At 42.7% G+C, this 27,979-nt stretch overlaps 1 protein-coding gene across 10 annotated transcripts in view; it reads right to left on the bottom strand.

The window, feature by feature from the left end:
* LOC128352324 (heparan-alpha-glucosaminide N-acetyltransferase-like) overlaps window positions 1-27,979 on the bottom strand; it is a 255,724-nt gene that overhangs the window by 164,627 nt on the left and 63,118 nt on the right. For all 10 annotated transcript variants that reach the window (XM_053312818.1, XM_053312819.1, XM_053312826.1 and 7 more), the window contains one exon: window positions 18,957-19,039. In XM_053312818.1, coding sequence (XP_053168793.1) covers window positions 18,957-19,039 — 83 coding nt within the window. The remainder of the gene's footprint in view (window positions 1-18,956; window positions 19,040-27,979) is intronic.

The raw sequence follows: 27,979 nt of genomic DNA, 5'->3' as shown, positions 1-27,979 counted from the left end.
GTTTTGCTTTGCTATCTGGAGACTGAACTGCCATTCTTCCCCTACAGTCCTGAACATTGCTAGTCTTCACATCTCAAAAAGGGTACCATAGAACTGGGAAAGTTGCAGAAGAGGGCAACCAGGGGGCCAGAGTACCTTCCTTATGAGGAAATGCTACAGCATTTGAGGCTTTTCATCTTGGGGAAAAAGATGACTGTGGCTACAATTATTCGTAGTGTGGAGGAAGTGGATAGAGAGAAGTTTTTCTCACAACCTTAGAACCAAGGGTCGTCCAATGAAAATGATTAGCAGGAGATTTAGAATGGACAGAAGGAAGTATTTCTTTACACAGCACATAACTGATCTGAATGTTGAGCTCAACATACCTAAGAGCCTGCCCCATTCTACCCCTATTTCCCATCATTACCGATAAGATTGATGAGGATAGTTCATCATCTCTCTACCAAGACTGCAAGGGCATGCAAAGAGGTGTTCTTGATGGCCATCTTTCAGTTCCAGAATTCACCACTGCTTGAGACTCAAAGTCCTAGTCTAAATGCTATCCTGAACTGGTGGAATATCTTTCTGCTCAACTTGGCTTTTAAAGGCTTTTTTAAAAAGCAAAATTGGGTTTAACCTATGCCATTGGGAACTTTGTTATTATTACCAATGGGGTGGAAAATAAAATGGGGGGAAAATCTGCTTTGTACATCCCGATACAGCAACTGCCTGAGGTGTGTCTATATCTATTTCTTGTTTCAGGGTAAGCACTGGAGCATAGGTTCTCGAAGAGTTAAAACACTCCAGTGATTGCTTCCTCCGCATCTCTGTTTAGTTCTGTAAATGAAATGTATTAAAAACATTTCATGCATGATTATGCCACAAATACCCAGACAAAGGTTACTTTATCTAAAATGTGCTTTTATTTAATCAGGTGATAAAGAATGGAGGCAGAACTAGGCTTTGTATATTAGTACCCTGACAATGCCTATAGCATTTTTCAGGGTTACCTATTACCTTAGATTTGTAAAACAGAATCATTGTAGAATATTCCATCCAATACATCCAAGCATTTGCTTCTTATATGTCCAACAGGAATCACATTTTTCCTGTCTCTAGCCATCTCACCTCAGCTGTTTGAAAACTATGGCCGCCTTCAGACATCACGAGGAGCCTGAGGCAAACTCACCTCAGGTTCGCCCCCCATTATGTCCAGATGATTGGAATGATGGTTCATAGACCCAGCCACAGCTACTATTCTTCCCTCCAAACTGGGAATGAACCCTCAGTTGGAATTAAGTTACACTCACCAACATAAGGGTCCATTGCCTCCAATATGATGTCTGGTTTGTGCAGCTTACCCAAACCGGAGTTAAAGGGAGGAAGCTCCTCCCTTTCTCCAGCGCAATTGGCTGCCATGGCGGCAGCTTTCTTCTTGCGTTGGAGGAAGCCTGCGCAGCCAATTCCTCCCCCTTTGTAGTTTTCCAAGACTGCAAATGACAATAATCTGAGAGCGTGCTAGGGGAATGGACGCAAACTGCAGGTCCATTGAACCTGCAGTTTCAAGGTACGTCTGAAGGTGGCCAATGTGTAGTTCTATCCGCCTTGAGATTTTTCTTAATGAAAGGCGGGGTATAAATGTAACAATCAATTAAAAAAATATATCTCCACATCTATCTTGTCTACACATGCCACACAATGAAGATTCTGTAGCTGAGCTACATAAAGCTTATCCCCCACAATGGCACTGCATTAATCCCAGGATTCATTTCCTAGACAGGAATTCTTCCTCTCTCTTTTACAAAGATCACAGGCATCAGGCTGACTAATGGTAAAAGGTCTGTCAAGCATGCTTTCAGCAGCAGCTCTCTCTCTCTCTCTTCCAAAAAAGAACAAAATAATACAGAAATCTCAGAGAACACTAAATACTCCAAAAGGATAGATGAAAACATTTAAGCAGGTTTCTGTTTTGATCTCAACAGATGGTGCAACATGTATCATAATTATCAAGACACCTGGGGATTCTTTCATCCAAGGAAGATTAAAATTCCCATAAGGCAGGCATTCAGTGATCCAACAGCAGGGGAGGGAATAATATATTATTTCACAAAAGCTTTAACCTCAATGGAATACTGATGTTCTAAGAAACATTTCAATAATCTGTAGGCAATTTCTATAATGTATAGATTTAAAATTAGTTGTATACAGTATAATCCAAATTATTCTTGTTCTCTTCTGTGATTGGAAAGGATCCATGCATGCATGGAGATTGTAACAATTGTCTGTGTAGAAAATTTCATGGCTCATAAAATAAATGGGGAGCTGCGGAACCCTGAGAATATGCAGAGAGCTATGGAGATACTGGAATTTCTGCCTACATGCCAGAACCATTGGATTGGGGGTCTTCCACATTTTTTGTTTTTTGTTTTTGTTTTTCCTTTTAAAATACAAGTTGTTACCCATGCCGGTCATTCATGATGAGTTGGAATTGACATTCCAAGGCTAAATAAGGGATGTGTATAAGAACATGCATACTTTGGCTTTGTTTGGGTTGGTGATAAGGATAGGGGTTAAGCAGCCAAGAGGTGACTTTTAAGGGAAGAGAGAAGTGGCATGCTATTGAAGTTCTGAAAGGAAGTTTCAGATGTAGTGGGGCAGCAAGGAAAGTGGTAGAATAGTTTCAAGAGAACAAAACACCCTGGCTGCTCAGCATGGCACACGTGGAAGAGTGAAGATAAATGTCGGAGAGATTTGTATTGCCATCCCTTGAATAGTGTTTTTAAAGGGTAATACAAATAAGGAGCAAGTCCATTCCTGCTGACTTTTACATTCACCAGCCAGTTGGTGATATTTTGGTTGCTGCTCTTTGGATTTCATATTGCACTATTTGCTTTGCTTTCCTCTTGTAGACCCCGGAGCTCATAGGGAAGAATGAGTATTAATAACGAGGAACAGTAAATGCAAAAGAAATAACCCTACATACTTCAAAGCCTCACAGTCAGAATGACAGCCTGTTTTTTGTGGCTCCTATGAGACTCATTCATTTTCTTCCAGGGCTATAGCACTATAAAGTGTGCTTGCGCTCTCTCTCTCTCTCTCTCTCTCTCTCTCCAGTCTTAGGAAAGCATTATTGGCAGTTTAAACTGGGAAAGATGGCTGTATACTTCTGTTTTTGCTGGGAACCACTAGCTTTTTATTCAGCAACTTCATGAGCTATTGTGCATTAGTTGAAGGTTGTTTGAATTGATTTCAAAGTCTTACATGAAACATGTTTGGCGCAGTGTCCCATACTAATGCATATGGTTTTTGCAAATACAGTAAGTCAAAGCCTTTCACATAGTACCCTGTAATCTGTGCAGAGCAACGAACAGGTAATAAATCAGAACAGAGGCCAGATGACCCCAATATCACTTAATGCTCAATGCCTTGAAATCTGGATAGGGGTCACTGATGGTACCAGCAACATGAGCTCTCATACCAACTGCCCAAGACGCCTCCAAGGTTCATTTGATAAAGCAATCCCTAACTTTATCCTCTGAGCTAGGCCATAGGCTGATAAGCATACAGGGTGCTGCTGAAAATAAAAATCCTAGCAGGACTAGGATCAGAACTAGGGCAATTCCCAAAGGAGGGATGAGGCAAGAAAAACATAAAGATAGCAGGGGAGTGAATCTGGAAGCAAAGATCAATCACAGGCCAGATATGAGCTTAGGACTCTGTCCAGAGGAGATTGGTACAGTCTCTCAAGGGTATAGCATGAACAAAGCGCGGGGGGGGGGAGCCCAGGAGTAGAGCAGGGGGGAAAGAAAAGGAGTTGATGAAAAGCTCACACTTATATTTACAGTATCATTCTGTTAAAAACCTAATTATTCAGGCCACTCCAACTGAAGTTGCATCTGAAGTTCAGTAGGTTGTTCCTGTTAGAGGTTGTTGATTTTTACCCACAATAGGTAAAACAGCAGAGCACTAAGGAATGAGCACATACTCCAGTTACAGAGTAGGTAGCAGAGGATGGTTTGGATATTGCAGCTATTTAGAGGAAACACATGGAGATCCTTGTATGACTAAACACTAAATATTTATTGGTTAAATACACTTAGATAGGAAAGACCTATATATAATCTAACAGACTACATAATGGATAGGTAAGGAGAGAGAGAAAGATCTTTCCATCTGCTCTCTAGGAGGAAAGGAAGGATTTTGTGTGACTCAGCACAGGAAGTGCTGCAGAGTCAGTCCAGGGGTCATAGAGTAGGGACAGACAGGGAGACCCTGACTCACTGTCTCTACTCCCAATGCCTCTAGTGGTCATTAGGACAGTTGGTGCAAAAGGTCGATGCACTGGAAGTTCATCTCCAACTGTTCCTACTGAACAACCAGTAGGAACATTCTGCACACCCCTACAATACACTGTCCCCCAAGCCTCTTAGAAGCAAGCAACTTCTACAAACAGGAAGGACTGGAGGGCAACTTCTGTGGCCCACCAGCAGCCCTGGACTGCATGCCCAGTTTCAGCTAATTCCAAGTGAAACCTCTCAGCTCCCTCTCTCTGTCTCTACCTTTGCTAAACTTTTCAAGTGGTGGCTCTCTTATATTTAATAGGGGGAGAGCAACTGTCCCTGTTCAGTCCAGTATAGTGTCCCTCCTATTGACTGCTGCTGGTGTTTCCCTGTGTTTCTTTTTAGACTGTAAGCCCTTTTGGGACAGGAAACCATTTTCTCTTCTCTTCTGTTATGTAAATTGCGATGAGAATTTGTTGTTGTTGAAAAGCAGGATATAAACATTCTAAAATAACCAAAATCAACATTATTTATTTATTTTAGTATTAATTTATTACTATTACCATCAATTTATTAAATAGTTTATTATCATCATTCTCTCTCTCTCTCTCTCTCTCTCACACACACACACACACACACACACACACACACACACACACACACTTGCCCATTGAAGGGACTATCGACAATCATTAAGAAATGTTAATTTTCTTTTATCAGGTCCCTGATCACTCATTCACCGTGATCAAGCTGACTAAACACACAACACAACATAAACATTAAAATAAATACAACATGCTAACGGAAATCAATACATTTCTACAGCTCAAGTTATAGCTATACATTATATAATATTACATGACAACTCAGACAGTTTAGTAATAATCAACCATGCATCACCATGTATCTTATAACATCCATGCTTCAAAAACATTTTTAAAAAACCCAGTCATAATATAATAATCAATTTTAACCAAAGGCATTTCATTTTCATGCTCTGACTGCTTCACTCTTAATCAGAGCTACTATTGGAAAAGAACACTCCTTGATTATCCTTTTTTTAAAAAAAATGAGAGATAATGACTAAAAACTGGGTTCTAAAATTATCTTAATACAAGATTCAAATAATCATGGGACAGCCACATAGAAGAAGAGGAAGAGGAAGACTGAATGAGGGGAGTTCACATCTAACCTCAAACTGGGTTACATGGCCTCAAACCAGGAAAGGATGGAGAAAATCACTACGCAAAGGTCAAGATGGAAGCACACTCACCCAAGGCTTGGGCACATAACACTAACCAATAAGATAGGCTACATTCTCACAATCCTGGTAATCCTGGTTAAAGAGTTAACCAGAATTACTGAGCCCCACAGAGCTTGTTGAACAGGACAGCCGTTATTGTAAAAACACATTTTAAAAGTTACAGCTGAACTACCTCAACAGCCCTGTTTATTCCATCATGGGCATATATCTTATGGAAACTACCTACCCTATGATTCACCTTATTTTTTGTTAGTTAAAATTTGGACTGTAACAATGTTATTATAGATGTTATGCCTCATGGTGATGAAACAAAACAAATATCATCAGGGTGATTAGTTACTTTCTGAAGCAGAGACCGGGAGGGCGGGTGGGAAGGACAGCTGCATAGCCTTCCCTTCCCTTCAGGCAATCACCAGGACATTGCTGGGAGTACAAATCGTGTGCCCAGATGCTCCACTGCTACCCCTGGCAGAGAGGCAGCTGGGATGCATCATCCTGGCCCTCGAGAATCCCACAATACACCATGCCAGTCAGTGTTGCAACACCGGCTGAAAGCATCCAGCACTGCACACAGTCAAGTAAACAGGGATAAGGGAGGGCTCCCTTAACATTGTTTAAGGGGCTCCCTAGGTGAGTTTGCCAGCACAGGGAGGAGAAAAAGGAATCGACGGATTCGCCCATCACCTTGGAGAAGCCCCCGGAGGAGGTAATTTGTGGGGAATAAATTTTTTAAAAAACACTTTTTGATCTCCAACCCCCCCCCCCCCCAAAAAAAACCTTAACTGAACCAGTGGGAATTCAAGGCAGTGCCAGACCAAACTGGCCCAGTCTGGTTCGGACTTCAACCGAACTGGGCCTCCGTGCACATCCCTAATGGACATCCCCTTAATGTAGGGAAATAAATTGCTTAAGACATGCAGAGGAAGAAGCAGTATGTGAGGTTCCCTGTTTCAGGACCCAGAGGAACTTCCCCTTTGACCCAGAGATGCCCCCTTGGCTTCCTCTATTTTGAAAGAGGATGGCTGAAACCAGACCAGTTCCATCACCAGTGCTTCAGCTATGACACAACCAGTTATTGCATAATAAGGCATGGGTATTTTAAGGCTTACAGCATTCCAGACCACCATGGGGTGTGGCCAGGTGCCACATTTGCCCTTCAAGAGAGCTCAATCTGCTGTAGGATCTTGCTGAACATCGTCATTGCAAAAGCTTTTGTTCCTTGCTGTTACCTTGCTCCCATGTAGACCTGACTTCTGACCTCAGCTTGTGAGTTGACCTGACCCACACTTGCTCCCTAGTAAACCTGACCTCCTGAGTCCTGACTCCCAAATGCCTGTGATTTACATGTAGCTCTGTCGGTGAGTGCTTGCCATAAGGCTGGCACTGCTCAGCACTACAAAACACAATTGTGCAGTGCTGTGCCCTGCCCAGTGCTGGTGGGCTCCTTTAAGGGAAAGAGAAGACTCTTGAGCCCCTGCACCAACTTGGGAAGTGTGCACGGAGTGCAGGAAGTGCAGCCTTTCCCAGTGTTTTCCTCCTAGAACTCTTAAGAGTGGGCTCTGTCTCTCTTAAACAGCCCTCCCAGCACTGAGAAAAGTGCAATACTGTGCAGAGGTCAGTGCAGTGGGAAACAGCTCTCACATGTTTGCCGAAGTGACCCCTGCTTCAAAAACAATGATTACTACTACTACTACTACTACTACTACTATGAATATTTTTATATACCACTCTTCAACCAAAGTTCTCAAAGTGGTTTACATTGAAAAATAAATAATACATAATTAATTAAGATGGTCCCCTGTCCCCAAAGGGCTCACAATCTAAAAAGAAACATAAGGCAGATACTAGCAACAGCCACTGGAGGGATGTTCTGGGGTTGGAAACGGCCTATCCAGCCCCTGCTCTCCCCTTGCTAAATATAAGAGAATCACCACTTTAAGAGGTGTCTCTTTGCTCAGTGAGCAGGGCCCAGCGCCTATATTCTCAAGCAGCAGCTACTGTCTCTGTGCCTCTGATTGCCACAGTGTCTTTGATGCCTGTGGGTCTACCCACCACTGTACCTGCTGCCCCCTGCCTGCTTGTCACTAATCCAGCCTCTGTTTACACAGCCACAGTTCCAGTGAATACGACACTGTACTCCTCCTCCACTGTGCCTGCCCCTACTTCGGCACATCCTTTGGTACCATCAGCAGATCATCACATGAGCCATCACTGGAATTCTCCCCCCTCACAAAACTACAGTTCATAGGATTCCCTCGGGCAGTGATTCCCAACCAGGGTTCCTCCAGATGTTGCTGAACTACAACTCCCAGCACCCCCAACCACAATACATTATAGCTGAGGATGCTGGGAGTTGTAGTTCAGTAACATCTGGAGGAACCCTGGTTAAGAACCACTACCCTAGGGAAAGGACATGGTCGTTAAACCAGTTTAAGTCCAATCTAGTTTCAAATTAATAAGGCCCCATTTTCTGAAGCATTCATCCAGCTACTGGCAAATTTCAACACACTGAAATATGCCATAAAGAAAATTAACTTCTCAGTTCTGAAAATTATTCATGATCATAAGATGCCAGAATATTTTGGTGCTCTACCTGAAAGGACCCAACCTTTAGACTCTAAAGTGCCTGAAGATAGGCACCAAAAATCACTAGTGACTAAGAAGGCGTAAGACTGAGAATACAGCCTTTGATCCATGCACATACTTAACTCTCAGCATCTAAGAAATCCCACTGGAATTAAAAGTTTAAACACACATGTGGTTAATTGCTTTAAAAGGTCAGAACCTTATTGTCTCACAGCAGGAGTATGTCTCAGCTAACACACTGGCGTATTTCACACAGTGACACAAACATGATAAATACTCAACTTGCACAATGGTCATAAAAATTGATTTTTGAAGCCTCCTCCAACTCCTCATCCCAGTTAAACAAGTCTAATACATCACCCAAGTCAGCTCTCACTGATGTCCTCTATCCAGTCCCAATTGGATCCTTTGAACATGAAACATGGCAATTGCCTTCTAGACAAAGACTAGGTAAAAAGCAACTGCACCAGAGTGAGCTCTAGCTTCAGTCTCATGGTTAATTCACACATTATGGTTTGGGATGTGTAAACTTAGGATTTTTCAAGTATACATTTTAAAATGCCACATGTTAATGAGACCCCAACACCTACTTGGAAAGAGGGTCCATACAGGTACACTAATCAGAAAACCGAGATCGGTTACAATTCCTTGTCAATGGGAAACCCAGGAAAAAAACTGGGCTTGCTGTCATGGACTTCGTGGAAAGTACCTCAGTCCACCTTTCTTCAAATCAAAGCTGTTACCTTCACAGGCAACAACCTCCAGACAGCACAGAAGGAACATTGTGGTTACAACTGGTTGCAAAGCTTCCTGAATGCTATTTTATATTGTGCCACTTTCCAAGCCATATTCGTACCTTTTCCAAGGCCACATTGGTGTATCGGGGTTAGACCCCAATAGGGGAGGTTTGTTCCTGGGCAGATGGAGCCCAATGATCAGCCCAGTCGAGAGGACTTAAAATCAAAGCTTTATTATGCTCTTAAGTAGCATAGGTACTGCTCAACTCATGTCAGAGCAGGACCCAGAACCATACAGAAGGCAACACATTTATAGTCAAAAATATCCCTCAAAAAGCAGCTGCATAGCTATGACTGGTCAAGGTTAGGGAACGTGTGCAGACTGCCAACCAGTTTACTCCAGCCTTATCTTCCAGCACTAGCGGGTTGCTTTGACTTTAGGGAACATGGAAAAGTACCAGTAAACAGTTTCTAAGACTACTGACAAGGCTCTCTTTGCAAAGCCTTGAGCTTAGTTAAACAAAATAGGGTTGCTTATGTCAAGCTGTGCACTTCAATATCCATACCATACATCAACATCACAAAGTGGGGGTCATCATACTCAAGTTGTAGTGGTTGCCAAATCTCTCCGTTTTCCAGATCTCTCATTCGTTTCTGCCACCCCACAACTCTCCAACATTCACTGCTGGATCTATGTGTCTGCCTTGTACTTAGGTGATAAAATTAGGGTGATTAGGTGGTACTTAGGTGATAAAAGTTAGATTGTTTTAATTTGTGTTAATTGTAAGCTGCCTTGCAACTCCTTAAAACTGATGGGTGATGTATTAACTTTGTTAAATCAATAAAAAGCATAATATATTATTAAAATTGCTTATATTTGTTTTCCTAATTTTAATAACTCCCAATTTAAAAGGAAGTTGAAGACTGAATGGCTTCCAATTTTAGTAACTGGACATTCTCACTTCTCACGGCATAGCAGTTTTCAGAATGGATTTCCAGGAAAGTAATAGGAAAGGGTGGCTCAGCCACAGGTTTTTGTAGCCAATGATTCTGACATAACAGAGTATGCTTCCATTCCGCTGCGCATGCTTGGTCCCCAATGGGAATAAAATAGATTGACTCTAATAGGTTTTAATGTACAATGATTAGCTCATTTATAAAAGATTTCTACAAAAGCTTCAATTATTTAGATGCAGATCAAGATCAAAAGAGATCAAAGCACGTCCTGCACCTGTAGCAGAACCAAGATGTTAATTAAATGAGAAAAAGATCAATGGACTCTAACCTCATCTAGAAGATGCAGAAGGGAGAATGTATTAAAATTCAGGACAGTCAGGACACTGCCACACAGGATAATGCCATTCTGGCTGCTCATGCAAGCTGTGTTGCTTTTTGCTACATGAAGAAGCATTAGATCAAACCATAGATGTTGATTCATGATTCATGACCTGCCACAAACAGATGACATCTGACCCACAGAGAAAGATTAATACAAGTAGTTAAGCTGCATGTTTGTAAGTGCATCCTATGCTGAAAAAGTTAAAGTATTAATGAATTATGGCACATAAGTCACATGACATGTCAACAGCCCAAGATTCATACACTGGAAAGCTTAAATAACCTCAGTGAAATTCAGTCCTTGAAGTCATTCAAGCCCAGTGTTGGAAGTCAGTTTATAACTACCTGAATCTTTCTAGCAATGCTATTAGCTGTGGTTGAATAGACATGGTACACCATGGATTTTTCTGGTTAATTTCTGTGATTGTGCTGATGAATCCCCCTCCAATACAGATACTGGAAGTCAGCTTCAAATGCACAAGTGAGTGTCAGGAAGTTGCCCAGGCTACTATTTTCTGTTTTAATTTTACACAGGCAGCATACTCCTAGCTAACATTGGCTAGTTGCCACTCAGGCTGCCAACTGAAAATTCTTTAAATTAGTGACGATTATACAACACTGGCAAATTACCCCCTTGATGGTGGGATGTACATAGAGGGAAGGCTTATACCATTTATTGCAAGCAGTGTGTGTGTGTGTGTGTGTGTGCGTGTGCGCGTGTGCTTTTGTGTGCACACATGCACATGCACACACTCACACACTGTTTCTCTTTGTACACAAATACTTGGAGCAGTAATGAAAGCTTAGCTACCAAACACTTATAGTCAGTTCATCTATTAGATCCACTGACTCACTGGTGCAAATAACTGAATGCAAGCAATGTGTGAGCAGTTTTTTTTGAGAAACACACCTATGGAAGTCAAGGCAGCATTATTATTATGAAGTGACATTGTTGTTGTCATTGTTCCATGGCCCTTTACAGAGTAACACAAGCAAAAAAGACAGGCCTCTGTCCTGAGGAGCATACCGTTGACATTTTGAGAGGAGAGAAAATAGCAGAGAATGGGAGAAAGGAGGTAGACCTTTCCAAGTAAGTTTATCTGATTTTACATTTGCTTTCACGATGAGGCAGCAGATATGCTGTGGCATATGAAGAGTCTCTCTCTTTCTCTTGCAATCATTTATTTCTCACACTGTGGCCACAGCCACAGAGAGGCTACATGTGTAGTGCAGAGGTGAGAGTGCTGAACTCCTATCGGAGAGATTCCAATTTGAGTCATGAAGCTCATTGGGTGACTTTGGACCAGTTATTCTCTCTCAGGCTAACCTACCTTAAAAGGTTGTTGTGAGGATCACAGTGGGGGAGTGTATATCACCCTAAGCTCCTCATAGGAAAGCTGGGATAAAAATGTTGTTAATAATAACAATAACCTGTAATAAAATTTAACTAGTGAGCTCACTGAAACTCTGGTTTCAATCTCTAATGGGCAAATGTGAGCAACACCATCTTGTGCATCATGTGAAACATCCAGCATGGCTTCATTAAATGTTCTACTCCTGTTCTACCACCTAAGCCTCCACTTAGAAAAGCTGTGGATTTTGATGGATGCTTGCTGGGAAGGAGAATTTTTGCTCACCTCGCACTTCTGCTTTTCAGTGTTGCTGTTTGTTTCTAATGTTTATACCATAGCAGCTTACTATTACCAACTACAGTCACCCATTAGGAGGGTGAACAGAAAATAATATGTGCGCAAATAACAACAATAAAAATTTATTTGCAGCATAGCCATAAAATATTCTCAGAAACTCAATGCGTAGCATCCAGAGTAGTGCTCACCCAACAGCAACAGACAGTGCAAACCATTTCACCTGACCCCTCTTCCTTGTGGCAGCCCCTGAGGCCCCATCAAACTATTCCTGGGGCTCGAGGGCAACAGCAATGGCATGAAATGTAATGTGGATTGTTCCAGGGGGAGAGGGGACTCCTTGGAAACTGGGCGGAGACACCTTCCACAAGTGGAGCTCTGCTTATGGAAGGTGTCTTTGGTTGGTTACCAAGAATTTCTCCTTCCTTGCAACCATCCATGCAACATTCCATGCTGTTGCCGGGAGTCCCTTGACCATTAGGGCTCCCCATCCTTTTGGAGGGCTCATGGGCTGCAGCAGGGAGGAGAGATGCGGGAAATAACTGGGACTAGCACTATTGCACCAGTACTATTATGGATGCTACCCAGGGTTATTGTATATGGTCTCTCTTCTGAGGAACAGTTAAGACCACTGCAACAGGGATTTCCTACTCGAAATGGTGTTGCTGACCACGCAAATGATGTCTGCACATGCGCAGAGGAGGCCATGTGCATCCTGGTGCTGTGCAGGGGCTGTTGGGGAGAGCACCATCACAGCAGGAAGCTGCAAGGGGCAGCGGGTGAGCAGATAAGGGCGTCCTATACTCACTTTTAAAGGTCCCGCTTGGTGCCCGCTGCCCACCACCACCACACCACACTTGAACCACCGAACCAGTTTAGTGACAGCACAAACTGGTTTGGCTTCAAACTGGGGCAGGAAGCTTTGTTCATGCACATCTTCATGCACAAGAGCCCCTGGTGGCGCAGAGGTAAAACTGCCGCCCTGTAACCAGAAGGTTACAAGTTTGATCCTGACCAGGGGCTCAAGGTTGACTCAGCCTTCCATCCTTCCGAGGTTGGTAAAATGAGTACCCAGAATGTTGGGGGGCAATATGCTAAAATCATTGTAAACCACTTAGAGAGCTCCGGCTATAGAGCGGTATATAAATGTAAGTGCTATTGCTATCTTTACTCTTGAATGAATTTCCTGTCAAAAATCTATCCCTTTAGGTAACAACTTGCCTCCAAAGTAGCTATATCCTCAAGTAGTTGCTTAGGGTTCAAATGGAAGGGACAGTTTTGGTGGGGAAACAGTGAAAGATTTAACCTCCTCAAAACATGCCACATTGCCAACCAAGATCATCCCCCCCACACTACTATTTTTGGAGAAAGGGGGAGTGCTTCAAGTTGGAAGCATCCCTCTTTAGCATGCATTCTCATGTGGCTGGACCCGCTTACATTTTAACTACCCATTGCTTGCAGGTTAAACAAGATAGCCCAACCACACTTTGCAGAACATGCAGCCAACTGACACTTTAGCAAAGCCAGCCAAAGTGCTGATGGCAGTTGCACAAATCCCAGAATCATAAAAAGGGCAGCAGGAAAAAAAGGAGGGGAGATGATTTGTTGAGAAAAAGAGAGAGAGTCAGGAAAAAAAGATGGCCTAAGGAGGAGAATGAAAGATCTGATTATTTCATGAAGCAAAGAATATTAACACATCACTCATGTTTAGCATTAGCAATCATGCAGTTTCCACATCACTGCACTGTGTACAGCACAAAGCCCAAACCTGTTGAGAGTGATAGATATATTCAGTCCTGGACAATGACAATGTAGAAAACAGATTTTCATCAAGCAAGCGAGGGTATATCTAGCTGACTATGAACACATCTGTCTTATCAACATAATTCACCAAATGGGGTGGAAGAGTCCAATGGATCAATGTGCTCAGGTGTGTTGCTTGCCCCAGAAAGATCTTTAGGGGTCATATTGAAATCATTTAAAAATATAATGGTAAGTGTTTCAGAACAAGAATTAGACTGGAACAATCCATTGTCCTATACGATTTATAAGGCTGTCCACCAATTAAGGAACTGTCCGGTGATTAATCATTTGCCTTTTAACCATGTAATAGATTAATTGATTCACACTAAGACACTGCTCTGTGTCTAAGGCACCCACACCTATATGAAAGCTACATTTGTCATCAGATATTCTCGAGTAGAAAGGCTGTATAAATCTAATTGCATTTTGGAACAATGCATTTTCTACACACTTTCCCTTCACACTCTGAACCGTCTCCTTCCCAGCTCCTGCCTATCTCTCCCTTCCCCAGTGCTAATTTAGGGGTCCCAGTGGTGAGGCTTCACAGACTAGGCAAATCCACATCATAGGGTAACACTTTCATCCCAGTCATGAACAGAAATGTTGTCATACATCATTTCTGGAAAAAGATAAGTGTACAACTCAGAAAACACTGGTGTGCAACTAGTGGGCTACAACAGGGTTTCTCAACGTGTGGGTCCCCAGATGTGATTAGACTTCAGCTCCCATAATCCCCAGCCCCAGTGGCCTTTGGTAGGAGTTATGGGAGTTGAAGTCCAATTACATCTGGGGACCCACACGTTGAGAATCCCTGGGCTACAACATCATCTGATCTCTCTGTAAAAACTGTGTGAACCAAGGATAGCAATTCCATACTAAAGAAGTGAGTGTGGAACCAGCTCAGGAGAACTTCCCAGTGGATTGTGCCCCATCTCTTTGTCTCCTATTCTGCCATGCACAATAGTGCCCCAAATAGGCCACTTGAGCCAACTGCCTCACCTTGCCACAAGGTAGGGCCAGCTTTGCTTGAAATATACTCATGTTTCAAAGTTTCCTTTTGTGCTCATGTGAAAGCATTTTGCAAAGCCTTGTTTCCTGCTTGGCTAAATATTGCTTTCCAAATGGGATGCCATTATCTTTCACCTCAATTATCATACGGAGTGGTGACAGCATAAACTTTGCACCATCTCTTCCCTGGAAAAGTATGCAGCATCAGATGCCATGAAATGCAATTAAGGATCACTCAAGCAGTCGGGCTGGACTAAATCAGTTTGCTTTTCCTTCAGATTTTACAACCAGTGGTTCATTGTGACTGTCCAGAGCAGGCTGATATCTTCATTGCCCCAGCAGGCAGGGAGGGAAGGGGCTAAATTGCCTCCTAACCAGTTCATGACCTCTGTGCCATTTCATTATATAGTTTCCTTTTAGTAGCTGCTTAGCAGGAAACCACACACCAAGGCCTTATGCATTTGACTGCTTGCATACAGACTACACGGAAGCAAAACAATCCTGTCGTATTCACATCCTCACTAGCCTGGTGTAGTGCCTATGAGGGTGAACTATGAGGCAGAAGTCCTTGGTTCAAATTTCACCTTGCCATCAGCTCATTAGTTGGCCTTGGGCAAGCAACCATCTCTCAACCTTAGTTTCTTTCATCTGTCTCATGGGGATAATAATTCTGGTCAACCTTACAGGATTGTTGTGAGAGTTACCAAGATCATGCATGGGTTGAAGGATTCAGCTTTGATTGTCAAAGCATTTGGGTTACTTTAGCACATTTTTTTTTCTTTTTTTAGTACAGAGTTCATACAACCTTACAAAAAGTGCAACAAATCAGACCAGATCAAAATCTTACATAAACTCCCACAATTTAGTTACATTTTACTGATCATTTAAAAGCTTTCATTTAAAGTGATTTGTTTCTGACTTTTTGTTTTGATGTGGGTTTTTTGCACAAGAGGGACTTAGTGTGCAAAAGCAGAGATGACATCAAACCCCAAAGTCTTTTTTCATACTTCAACTATTCTAAACTTGTACTTTTGGTTCTTAGAAATGCAGTTTTCCTCTCTGCCCCAAGGTGTTTTCCTAACAAGGGGCAGGAGCTAGACCACCTGCTTTTACATAAAAAATACTCAGTTAGCACTTGAAGCTAGCTCTATGACCATTATACACTCTTGCCTTGTAACGTTTGGCAGAGTGAGACTAGAAGCAACCTCAGGCTCAAGCACTTCCTCTCCATACCCCAATGTTATAAATAAAAGGCAACAAGTACACTGAAAGAAAGCCACCTAGTGGTGCAGCAGGGAAATGACTTGCCTATCAAGCAAGAGGTTGCTGTTTTGAATCCCCGCTGGTATATTTCCCAGAATATGGGAAACACCTATATCAGGCAGCAGTAATATAGGAAGGTGCTGAAAGGCATCACCTCACACTGTGTGGGAGGCAATGGTAACCAAAGAAAACCACATGGCTCTGTGGTCGCCAGGAGTCAACACCAACTCGAGGGCACAACTTTACCTTTACACTGAAAGATCCTAGTGCAATTGTTACCTTCTACAAATGGTGGCAGGGGAAGAGAGCATCCGAAACAGTTGTAAAGGCTCAACTATACATTCTGGAAGACTCATCACCATGGACATTGGGGGGGGTGTAGAGGGGGCAGTTGCCCCCCTCCCAGATTGAGCCAGTCCCATTGATTTAATGGGGCATAAGAACATAAGAACAGCCCTGCTGGATCGGGCCCAAAGCCCATCTAGTCCAGCATCCTGTTTCACACAGTGGCCCACCAGATTGCATACCTCCAGATGAGTGGGTAGCAGATTGCAGGCTTTGTCTCCTCCTGGAAAAAGTTCTGTGGACACCCATGCCTGCCACTTTGTGCATTTCCTCATCACCACACTAATAGCAGCCAGTGATACGGAGAGGGCAGGGAAATGTAGAACTTGAAAACATCACAGGGAAGTGAAACCACATCATATGAAGAAAGGGGAAAATATGGCACAGCAAGGCCATTGCCAGTGGCAGCAGAGTATCTATTATACTATATTATTTAACCCTCTCACTGGAGTTCAGCCATTCTTTTAGGAGGACCACCTACTATGAGCCTGTGCAGATGCTTAGATCTGCTATAGAGGCCCTACTCCAATTCTTCTCCATTGTCTGAAATTTGGAGGGTGGCCCCTCGACACTGGAATTCCATCCTCCATGAGGCTTGCCTGACACCAACCACCACAGAATGTTGAGCTGGAAGGGACCTTCGAGATCTTCTAGTGTAACCTAGGGATGTACACAGAACTGGTTTGGAGGCCCTTTATGGGCACTGCTTACGTCTGGTCCAATGAGGGGTCTTGGCGGCAGGGAGGTACACTGCTGCCCCACCAGACTTACAATGGAGCGCCAGAGAGGGGAAAGCGGGCAGGAGGGGTGAGTGCACCTCCCCACCTTCAAACTCCTCAAGACCGGTTCCGCGCACATCCCTAGTGTAACCCTCTGCTCAATGCAGGAAACTGCTGCGGCATCCCTGACAAGTGGCTGTCCAGCCTCTATTTGAAATCACATATTTTCAGTGCCAGGTGAAGATGTTTTTATTCACCCAGGCTTTTAGTTAGCTGATGATTATTTATGTTCTGCCATATTCTTGTTTTATTGTGCATATAATATTGTATTTTTATATTGTATTATATTGTAATATATTGTATTTTTTTAAAATTGTTTTATGCCTCCCCTGGAATAATCTTCTAAAGGGCAGCTTAGAAATTTCCTAAATAGATACATAGAATCTAACACACAATGCTTGTGTGACCTACTCCCGGAGCTTATTTATTTTATTTATTCGATTTATATACTGCCCTTCCTAAAGTGGCTTAGGGCAGTTTACATTAAAATAAAAAATACATAATAAAACAATTAAAATAAAATAAAAATTTAAATCAGATTAAGATTAAAATTAAAACAGATATCATTCAAATGAGACCATTAATAGATATCATTAAAAGCCAGGCTAAAAAGATGGTCTTGAAGGTTCTCTTGAAGGCCTCCAAGGAAGATAATCCTCTCATGTCCATGGACAGCGTGTTCGAAAGGCAAAACGATACTTGATGCTAAGCCTGTCATTAATGAACAGGCTTGACCCAGGAAGTACACAAGAAGTGTTCTTTTTATGTTTAAAAACAACTGTGGAAGGGACCCATTCTGCAGAGGCACTATGGTGTGTAAGGAAGGGGAGTTAACATTTTCCTCTGCACCATTTTCCAACCAAAAATCAGCCCTTCAGGTGGCTATTTGCAGGAAACACACCGGATGTACCATGAGCTAAGAACCTAATGTACTCACTGCTCCTGCCAGAAATTTGGAGTTAACTCAGTGCTTTTAAAGTGACAAAGTGATATAGGTTGCTACAAAAGTGCAGAGACTTATTCAATCTACACTTACTTTTAACATTTAACACCAATACTGAAGTATCAATACAGTACCAACCTGGAAACACCTGTTGGTGAAGGGCAGAGTAGAACTTTATAAAATAAACAAACACTAATGTTTTGATTCTGGTTTTTGCACTAGTCATGATATACAAGTATAACAAAAAGGATCGAAACATTACTAGTTCATGAGGCAACAGAATAGGAAAAAACCCACTATAGTTACAACGTCAACATTTTGCTCCCACTGGGATTGTCAAGCCTAATAAGAAAATCAAGTTGCAGATATATATGGAAAAGATCTGGTGAAGAGCTTACTTTTGACGACTGTATGAATAAAGGTTACCTAACAGTTCACTCAAGATTATATTAACATTACTGCTACTCCTACTGTTTATGTCATTGTGGCATCTGGGGTATTGTTCTGAAAAGCTGCTTTCCTCATCTAGTCACATGAACACATTCAAAACAACTTGCTCTATGAAAAACATTGCAGCCTTTAATAAGGGCTGGATATATACCACACATTTCATTCGAGTGCAGAAGTGGTGCAGCACTTGGGAAGAGGAGCAGAATTCAAACTCTCACCTTCCATTTTATTTTTTAAGAAGCAAGTTTCTGAACCATTTGGCTGTGTGGATAAGTTTGATAGTGTGTGAGCATTGCCTGGTGAAATGGCAGAAACAAGAGCTCAGTAGGATGTCCAATGGGCAGAGGCAGGACAAGTATCCTGGATAATTCTTTCCCTCCCAACAGTGTTCATAAGAGTAAAGCAGAGTACAAGACTTTATAACAAACTGTATTTTGTAAACCTACTTTTTGTTTAAAAATTGATTTTCTTAAAATAAAATAATAATAAAATAACAACAACAGTCATGCCAAATTATTATGAAACAGTACTTTACCCTCTGAATGTGTCTAGGGAAAGAAGTCTTCGACGTTTGGCCTTCACTACCACCGGTACTGAGCTCTCTGCAGGATTAGGTTCCTAAAAAAGGGAAGTGAAAAGCAAAAAAAAAAAGCAAAAAGTATATACTTTCCATGGAGAAAACTGATAGATTAACAATCATGTCATCCCCCTAAAAGATGTTCAGAGCATTCCAAAGATTGTTCAAAGTTGGAAGTCGGCATTTGTGTAATATTGCTGTTGTGCTACTTAGAGAATAATTTAAAAAATGACAGCAGTACATCAGAGCTCTGGTGTGGAAAGATAAATTACAAAGGCAGCAAATACGACAGTTTCTTCTGTCATCAGGAAGATCACAAGTTGCAATAACACATGGAATTACTTTGACCAAAAAGTCCACCCCCACCCCCAAAAGGTTGGATATATAAATGCACTTGCAGAAGAATTCTGAGGCAGATCTGAGGTTTCCACAGCGGAAGCAGATGGAAGTCCGTATTTAGGAAGAGCAGATGAATTCCAGTTTGTCCTAACACCTCTGGTTGTTTCCCCAATCTATTAGGCCATGCTAGGCATGTGCAAAAATCTCCTGCATAGTCTTGACATGGCAACATCATTATATCTGGCCAGCAACAGAGTATTCTGAACACAATTCTACAATTGTAGAATGCACACAGTTCTGGTTGTACTGGAAGACCCTGAAGGTGCCATGGCATGGTCTGACAGCACAAAATACAATTGCCTTGCTGAAGCTAAACCAGCGTTAGCTTCAGTGTCTGGACACATGACTGCCTGGGAATCCCATGTACACTGCTCTGAGTTCCACTGTTCAAAAAAGACTGGATTTAAATGTAATAGAATAAATAGTGACACCTTTATTTCAAAAAGAAGAGAAAGTCCATGTACTTTAAAACTGTTTCTGGAGTCTTGCCCTATATACCACTTCTCTCTCATACAATGCATGTTCACACTTCTAAGATCATGTTTACCTTAAGATATAGGCAACAGTATTTCACTGCTTATATGTCTTTTCTCCCCGCCCCCTTTTAAATGTAAATAATAATACATCAAAACTGAGCTCTGTAAACATAGATCAAAAACTCAACTGACAATATCCAGAAGTCAACAACTGATATTCAAAAGAGTATTGAACTGCACTGAACTGCAGTTTTACAGGAGCACATCTCCAAAAGCCTAAATACCTTGATAAATTTTGCTTGACATGTACAGTATGCCTTCTTCATTTAAAAAGAAAGGAAGCTTACATGCTAATGCTTGTGGGATGGGAAAGGCGAGCTGTGCTTCATTAGATTTGAAGGAGCGATTCTCTCCTGGTCAGGCCTCTGGCTTGGCCCATATTGAATTACAACGCTAAACAGAACAGGAAGGGTCTGCCTGCCTAATTCTGTTTGATAGATCGCTTTGTCATTTTCAGATGCCAGATTGGAGATAGCTGCCTCTTCCTTGGCAAAGAATGGTGCTTTGGAGCTCTAGGCTATCAGAGAGAACGTGCTAATGCTAACCAAGCGGATACACAGAGACTGCTACTTGCTGTAAGATGCGCACTGTAGTTTCTCCAGAAAGTTATGGAAACCCATTTGTTACCAGGTTGCTATTAGAACTAGCTAAACTAGGCACACTCAAGCAGCAGCAGCTTTGGGAGTCAGGGTGACATACCACTACTGCTTCACCGTAGTTCTACAGCTGGAAATAGGTATAGCTCTAAGATAATGTGTCTAAGATAATGTGAGGATAATAGTCTAAGATAATGTGAGGGGACCCTCATTGCCTGTGGTGTAGACCCTCCTTTCCAACCCTTCTAATACCTCCAATAAAATGGGTTTTGCAAATATTTAAAATACGCAAGAGTGTGGTGTTTAAATCCAGAGGCACCTCTATCACAAAGCAAACTGAAGCCACAGCCTAATGCAGCACGTGTGCCACGAGATGTCAAATACAGACACCCCATCCCAACCCAACCCCAATGCAGACATTACTCCATCTGTCTGCTGCAGGGCTGCTGACATTGCCTCTCTTCCTGGCTTTCTGCCCTCGCCTCCCCCTCCCAGGTGAGCATGGTCTGCCTGCCTCACCAGCTCAGCCCTCTGGGCCTGAACCCACAGGTGCTACCCCTCTTCCCCCACTCCCTGGGCCTGAACCCACAGATGCCACCCTCTTCTCTCCTCTTTCCCTTCATCAGTCTCCCTCCCCTGGCGCTTGCTCTGCCTGGCCAGCCACTTGCCTCTACCACTCTTTACTGAAGTCGTGAGCACCCAGCTGCTTCACCCTCTTCTCCAGCAGCTCCGGCCAGCTCACTTGCCCATCTGCCCATCGCTCTTGCCACTGTCTCCCCAGCACTGAATTCTCCTGCTTGTCTCCTCCATTCAAGCACCTGACAGAAGAGTCATCTTCTTAAAGGAAAATGCAAGCTTAGGGAGCGCCAAGAAAAGACTCTCCTGTGGGTTGCGAGAATGGAGACGGTGAAGTGGATAAGTGCAGTGCTGGGGAGACCACAAGGCAACCAATGCACGGATGGGCAGCCAGTGCTGCTGGAGCAGCAGCAGTGAGACAGACAGACCCTGAGTGGGTGCAGCAGCAGGGCACCCACTGCTATAGTAAGAATGGCAGTGGTGGGGGTGGTTGGGTAGGCAAAGTATGCCCCAGGAGCAGGAGGCAAGGAGGAGGAGGAGATAACAGGGGCAGCATCTGTGGGCTTGGGCTTGGACCCAGGGTGGGAAAAGAGGAGGGAGGAAAAGAACAGGGGGGAAGAATTTAGAAGAGGGGCAGCTAGGAAAAAAAGAAGGGACGATTGGTGGCCTTCAGCCACCAATGTTTAAATCCATTAATAGTCCATTATAAAAGCTAAAGGTAAAGTGTGCCATCGAGTCAGTGTCAACTCCTGGCGACCATAGAGTCCTAACATAAGAACAGCCCTGCTGGATCAGGCCAAAGGCCCATCTAGTCCAGCATCCTGTTTCACACAGTGGCCCACCAGATGCTGCTGGAAGCCACAGGCAGGAATTGAGGGCATGCCCTCTCTCCTGCTGCTACTCCCCCACAACTGGTACTCAGAGGCATCCTGCCTTTGAGGCTGGAGGTGGCCCACAGCCCTCCAACTAGCTGCCGTTGATAGACCTCTCCTCCATGAAGTTATCCAAACCTCTCTTAAAGCCATCCAGGTTGTTGGCTGTCACCACATCTTGTGGCAGAGAATTCTGTGATTGTCTTTGATAGAATACAGGAAAGGTTTACCACTGTCAACTCTCACTCAGTATGAGATGATGCCTTGCAGCATTTTCCTATATCGGTGCTGCCTGATATAGGTGTTCCCCATAGTCTGGGAAACATACCAGTGGGGATTTGAACTGGCAACCTCTGGTTTACTAATCAAGGCATTTCCCCGCTACACCATTAGGTAGCAGTCCATTACTACACACATTTAATACTGAACCAGTAAACAGAGAATCTTGAATTAATAGAAAGTTCACTATACTAGTTTAATCTACAGCATTCTGAACAAATACTAATGTGCAATGTGGGATCTTGGTGGGGGGAAAGGAAAGAATGTGCCCTGTAGGTACAATATGGATAATTTTCAGAGATAGATAGATAGATAGATAGATAGATAGATAGATAGATAGATAGATAGATAGAGCCACCCCCATATTTATTAGTCATAAATCTAATTAGGTTTTAAGGAACACTTTCTTACTTAGGCACCCCCTGTTGGGTCTGATATCTGGGGAGGTTCTGCTTCAGGTTTCTTTACCATTTGAAGTTAAAGTATTCTGATAGAAGCAGGGCCTTCTCTGTACCTGCACCTTTCTTGAAGAACATCCTCCCAGAAGGCCTCCCATGATAGCTTTTAGGAAATGTTAAAACTTTCTTTTTCCAACAAGATTTTGGGGATTCCAAAGTTCTGTGCTGTTTTTGTTTTGGGCTGATATTTTATGCTGCTATTATTAGGTTTTAGAAGAAATGTTGGTTATGGGTGCTTTATTCTTATTGTTCATTTTAACTGTTATATGGAAGCAACGGGGCTTTTCAAATGGCTTGTGAATTCTGCAAAGTATCATGATGTCTTTTTATCTGATTGGTCCTTCTCTCTCCCTGATTTTTGACTGATGTTGGTCTTGATTGATGCTTTTCAACTGCTGTATCCATCATTTATGTAAATTTGATTGTGTTTTTTTAATTTTTGTATTGTTAGCTGCCTTGAATATTTCAGAAAAAAGATAGGATAAGGAGTTTTTAAATCAATCAAATAAACTATGTTTGGAGATACCTTGAGATCTCCTTGAGCTGTAAGATTAAGTAGACATTTTAAATAAACAATAAAGATCCAAAAAGATAAATGGGTTTGAACCTAATGCAATATTAATTATATTATTTGACAAATACAGGTCAGTGAGTGTCAGTGTTGTGGGAATAGTATACTGTCCCTTTAAGGGTTGTTTAGTTTAGCCATTGATTAAAACTGCCTACATCTGGTCCCGTATATTGGGCCATAGTGGGAGTGCGTGCCATATGCAAGCAGGCAGAGCTCTCTTCTAAAAGAGATCTTCATTAAAAGTACTGTGTTTGTTTAAACTTAGAAGACTCTCTAAACTCTCTAAAACTCTCTCTTTGTATAGATAGTGTGTCAAACTTGGATCATGGAGATGAGAGTTCAAATCCTGCTTGGGTCATGAAACTCACTAATGAATTGTGGCAGTCATTGTCCCTCAACCTATCCTACTTCACAGGGCTGTTGTGAAAAATAAAATGGAGAAAATTCTCATGAATTCTGTCTTGTTCCTTGGAGGAAGAAGAGACAATAAATCATTTCTAAACACTTTTTAAAAATGCAGTGGACATAGTGGGTGCAGCTTCCAAGTATGTATCATTGTGGCAAAATAGACAGACATTTGCCACGACATGGAAAGGATCTTCATGTAGTGCAGATATCACATGAAGAGCAGTCCTAAGAACACCAAAAATGTTATGCAGATAACCAATTCCAAATGTATCCTGCCTGTATGCATACATGTATGATATATCTTCCAAATGAAATCATCTTGCAAATGCCAAATGTTCTTGCAGAATTGGCCCAAGTCCCTCAAATTCATTTTTCACTTTTGGACGTAGGGAATTAGCTGGTCTGATGTGGTGAACCTTAATGTGGCTGTCGCAACTGGATATATTAATGAATGCCTGACCTTTCTAGTGTTTTATTCTGGGGTCATTTCAAAATGGTTTTAGGTCTTCATTCTGGGAGACGAGATCTTCAGAGAGTCTCTTCATTCTAGTCTCATCTATTTTTAGTTAATCCAACTCTTCTGGCAGCACAGGAAGGTCAACAAACCTTCACCAGAAGGCCACAGGCCTGCAATACAGCAGCATGCAAGTTGCCAGGCCATTAATTCTCTGGAAAGCAAACTCTTCACTACATCCTTTGTTTAAATGGTTAGCGTCGGTAGTTACAAAGAGAGTAGAGGTTATTTGAAAGCCAAATATATGCTATTGCATTTTCTTTACTGCAGGATTTATCATGTTCTCAACATTATTTTCTTTTTCATTAACATGATTAGGGGACAGGCCATAGTTCAGTGGCTGAGCACAGAATTTGCATGCAGATGGCCCCTGGTTCAATTCCTGGCATCTTCGGGTGGCATCAAGAAAGATCCTTTCCTCTCCCTGAAACTCTGGAGAGTTGCTGCTGGACTGAATGGACCAAGGGAACCCAGTAGAAGGCAGCTTCATACAGGTGAAACTCGGAAAATTAGAATATCGTGCAAAAGTCCATTAATTTCAGTAATGCAAATTAAAAGGTGAAACTGATATATGAGACAGACGCATTACATGCAAAGCGAGATAAGTCAAGCCTTAATTTGTTATAATTGTGATGATCATGGTGTACAGCTCATAAAAACCCCAAATCCACAATCTCAGAAAATTAGAATATTACATGGAACCAAGAAGACAAGGATTGAAGAATAGAACAATATCGGACCTCTGAAAAGTATAAGCATGCATATGTATTCAGTACTTGGTTTGGGCCCCTTTTGCAGCAATTACTGCCTCAATGCGGTGTGGCATGGATGCTATCAGCCTGTGGCACTGATGAGGTATTATGGAAGACCAGGATGCTTCATTAGCGGCCTTCAGCAGTTCTGCATTGTTTGGTCTCATGTCTCTCATCCTTCTCTTGGCAATGCCCCATAGATTCTCTATGGGGTCAGGTCAGGCAAGTTTGCTGGCCAATCAAGCACAGTACACTGTATACTTTTCAGAGGTCCAATATTGTTCTATTCTTCAATCCTTGTCTTCTTGGTTCCATGTAATATACTAATTTTCTGAGATTGTGGATTTGGGGTTTTCATGAGCTGTACGCCATGATCATCACAATTATAACAAATTAAGGCTTGACTTACCTCGCTTTGCATGTAATGCGTCTGTCTCATATATCAGTTTCACCTTTTAATTTGCATTACTGAAATTAATGGACTTTTGCACGATATTCTAATTTTCCGAGTTTCACCTGTACATTCAACATATTACAAGCCTTTGAACAGACAATGTTGTATGGCATTGGGTTCCTTGTTGGATGACTAAATACACAGCAGAATCTTCTGAATGGGCTGCCTCAGTAAGATCAATAAGATAGTCCTTTCTCCAGGCCCCATCTCTTCAATATGCAAGCTCTTGTGCTGACCTTTTTAGGGTCTTCTGATTGGTAGCATAACAGCTTTGGAACTCCCTTGTGTAATATATGGGAATATATGTGTTGAATTAGTTCGTATATCTTCCTTTAAGAGGTTGAGCTGAAGGGCGGAACAATCTCTGTATGCATCCAGCTTGAGCTGTTTTTTCAGTTTTGTTTGAAAGCTGTATAGCAGTTACTAATGAAAATTTCAAGTGTTAAAATCTTTATTTCATCTTTTATATTAAAAAAAAATCTACCCCATCCTATCATTCTTCAGACCACACTGCTGCTTTCCTGTGGGAAGAAGGATGCTTATCTAGATGGACCCCACAGGGTTCTTTGTATGTTCCTGCCTTCCTCTTTATTACTATACAAAACCTCCACTCTGGATTTCCATATTATATTCTTATTTTTATTTGCATAGTGTCATTGTATTTGGAACTTTACAGAGTAACATTTGCAAAATAAAAAATTCAAGGTCCCTGCCCTGAAGAGTTTACAACATAACTGCCAAACTATGAGGCGGTTCCCATGATCAGTGGGAGTCGCCTGGGGATGGTCAGCAGGGAGAGTGGGCTTAGCCTGCTCTCCCCACAGATGAGCAGACAGTCTGCTGCAGCAGCCACCCATGTGACTGCCGGTTCCGTCATGGAGCCGGCGGGGGCTGGGGAGTTCGGAGGCCACACACTTGCGAAGGGATGCTGGAGAGACCCCCGAGCTGGGAGGCTGCTTTTCAGCCTCCCAGTCGGGGGTCTCCTCGTGCGTAGCTGCGGAGTGCTCACTCCTCAAACCCGGTTTAACTGCTGGGCTACTTAAGTGGGTGACCCGCTTAAGACCCACTGGGCTCGCAGCCAAGCCTGGTGGTTCTCATGATGGGAGGAAATCGGGCTAGCGGAGGCTAGCCCGATTTCGTCCCATCGTGTGAATAGCCTCTTTATATGTTATAAGCCTTGGAGACTATTCTCACACACAGCCTAACTAGAGATGTGCACAAAACCTGTTTGCCTGGTTTGGTTCGAATCTGAACAGGATCGGGCACGTTCAGTTCTAGCACCCTCAAAAAGGAGCCTGGCTTGTTTCAAATTTGAGTCAGTTATGGCGGGTTTGGGGGTAGCAGACAGGGTTAGGTTGCACTTACTGCCACCAAAGTCTTCAGCAGCTTGGGGAATGCTACTGCAGTCGGGAGGGGGTGCCTCCGGCAGCTCCCCCTCCCCCCGCCAGCCTCTCCCATGGGCCAGTACAGCCCTCTGTGAGCATGTGGTGGTCATTTTGGAAGCCACTGCACATGCATGCGGGCCCCTGCTAAGTGGGCAGGAGGCACCTTTTTAACATGCTGATTCTCCTTATTTAGCAGGGGGAGAGTAACTGGCCCTCTCCACCCCCAGTACAGTACCTCCAGTGACTTTTGCTGGTGTCTATCTTATGTTTCTTTTTAGATTACGAGTCCTTTGGGGACAGGGATCAATCTTATTTATTTATTATTTCTCTATGTAAACCGCTTTGGAAACTTTTGTTAAGAAGTGGTATATAAATTGTTGTTGTTGTTGTTGTTGTTGTTGTTGTTGTTGAATTGCATGGTTGGGTCATGACCGTTGCACACTCACAGAGGGCTGAATTGGCCTGAAAATGGGCCAAACCGGCTTGTGGGAGACCGGGGGAAGGCCAGTGGGAGGCCAGGGGAGCCACAAGACACACACACACACAGAGCTGCAACAACACCCTTGAGGCTGCCAAAGCCCTTGGTGACAGTCATGTGAACAGCCCCTTGGTGTGCTTGATTTTTCTTTCCTAAACAGCAGGTGCCCAAGGGCTGTTCCGCACTGGAATTCAGTGTGGCAGGAGGGAGACTTTGCTGCCACCACAGCGCTAATCCAACCCTAATCCAGCCCTAACCCTCTGTGGCTGCTATTTGCCCCAGAGAGGAAATTTCCACTGGCACAAGCAGCCCCAATTCAGACTGGGCCTCCTGTGACTGCTATTTAGGGAACAAAAATCAAGCACACCAGCCTCAATCACTTTGTTAGTATAACATGAAGTTAATGTGTCACTGAAAATGAGGATTAAGGTCTGCTTTTCCTAGGACAAAAGCCAGAAAGTGACATCATCACAGTTAAAAATTGTGGAATTATTTGTTTCTGAATTTTCTGGGAAGGTATTACCAAATAAAACAGTGTTACAGTTTCTAACACATTGTCCTTGGTATCATTTGTTTTGCTTGATTATAAAGACAGAGGTCCCTTGGATTGTTAGTGAAGTATTCATTATGCTAACTACTTTGCACCACAGTTTAGAGGCCAAGAAAGAGAACTATAATTTATCACAGAAAGTCTTGACCAGGA

The sequence above is a fragment of the Hemicordylus capensis genome, chromosome 3 (assembly GCF_027244095.1).
Source record: "Hemicordylus capensis ecotype Gifberg chromosome 3, rHemCap1.1.pri, whole genome shotgun sequence".
NCBI lineage: Eukaryota > Metazoa > Chordata > Lepidosauria > Squamata > Cordylidae > Hemicordylus > Hemicordylus capensis.
The sequence above is the reverse complement of the archived record's forward strand: the minus strand, read 5'-3'. Positions and strand labels throughout refer to the sequence as shown.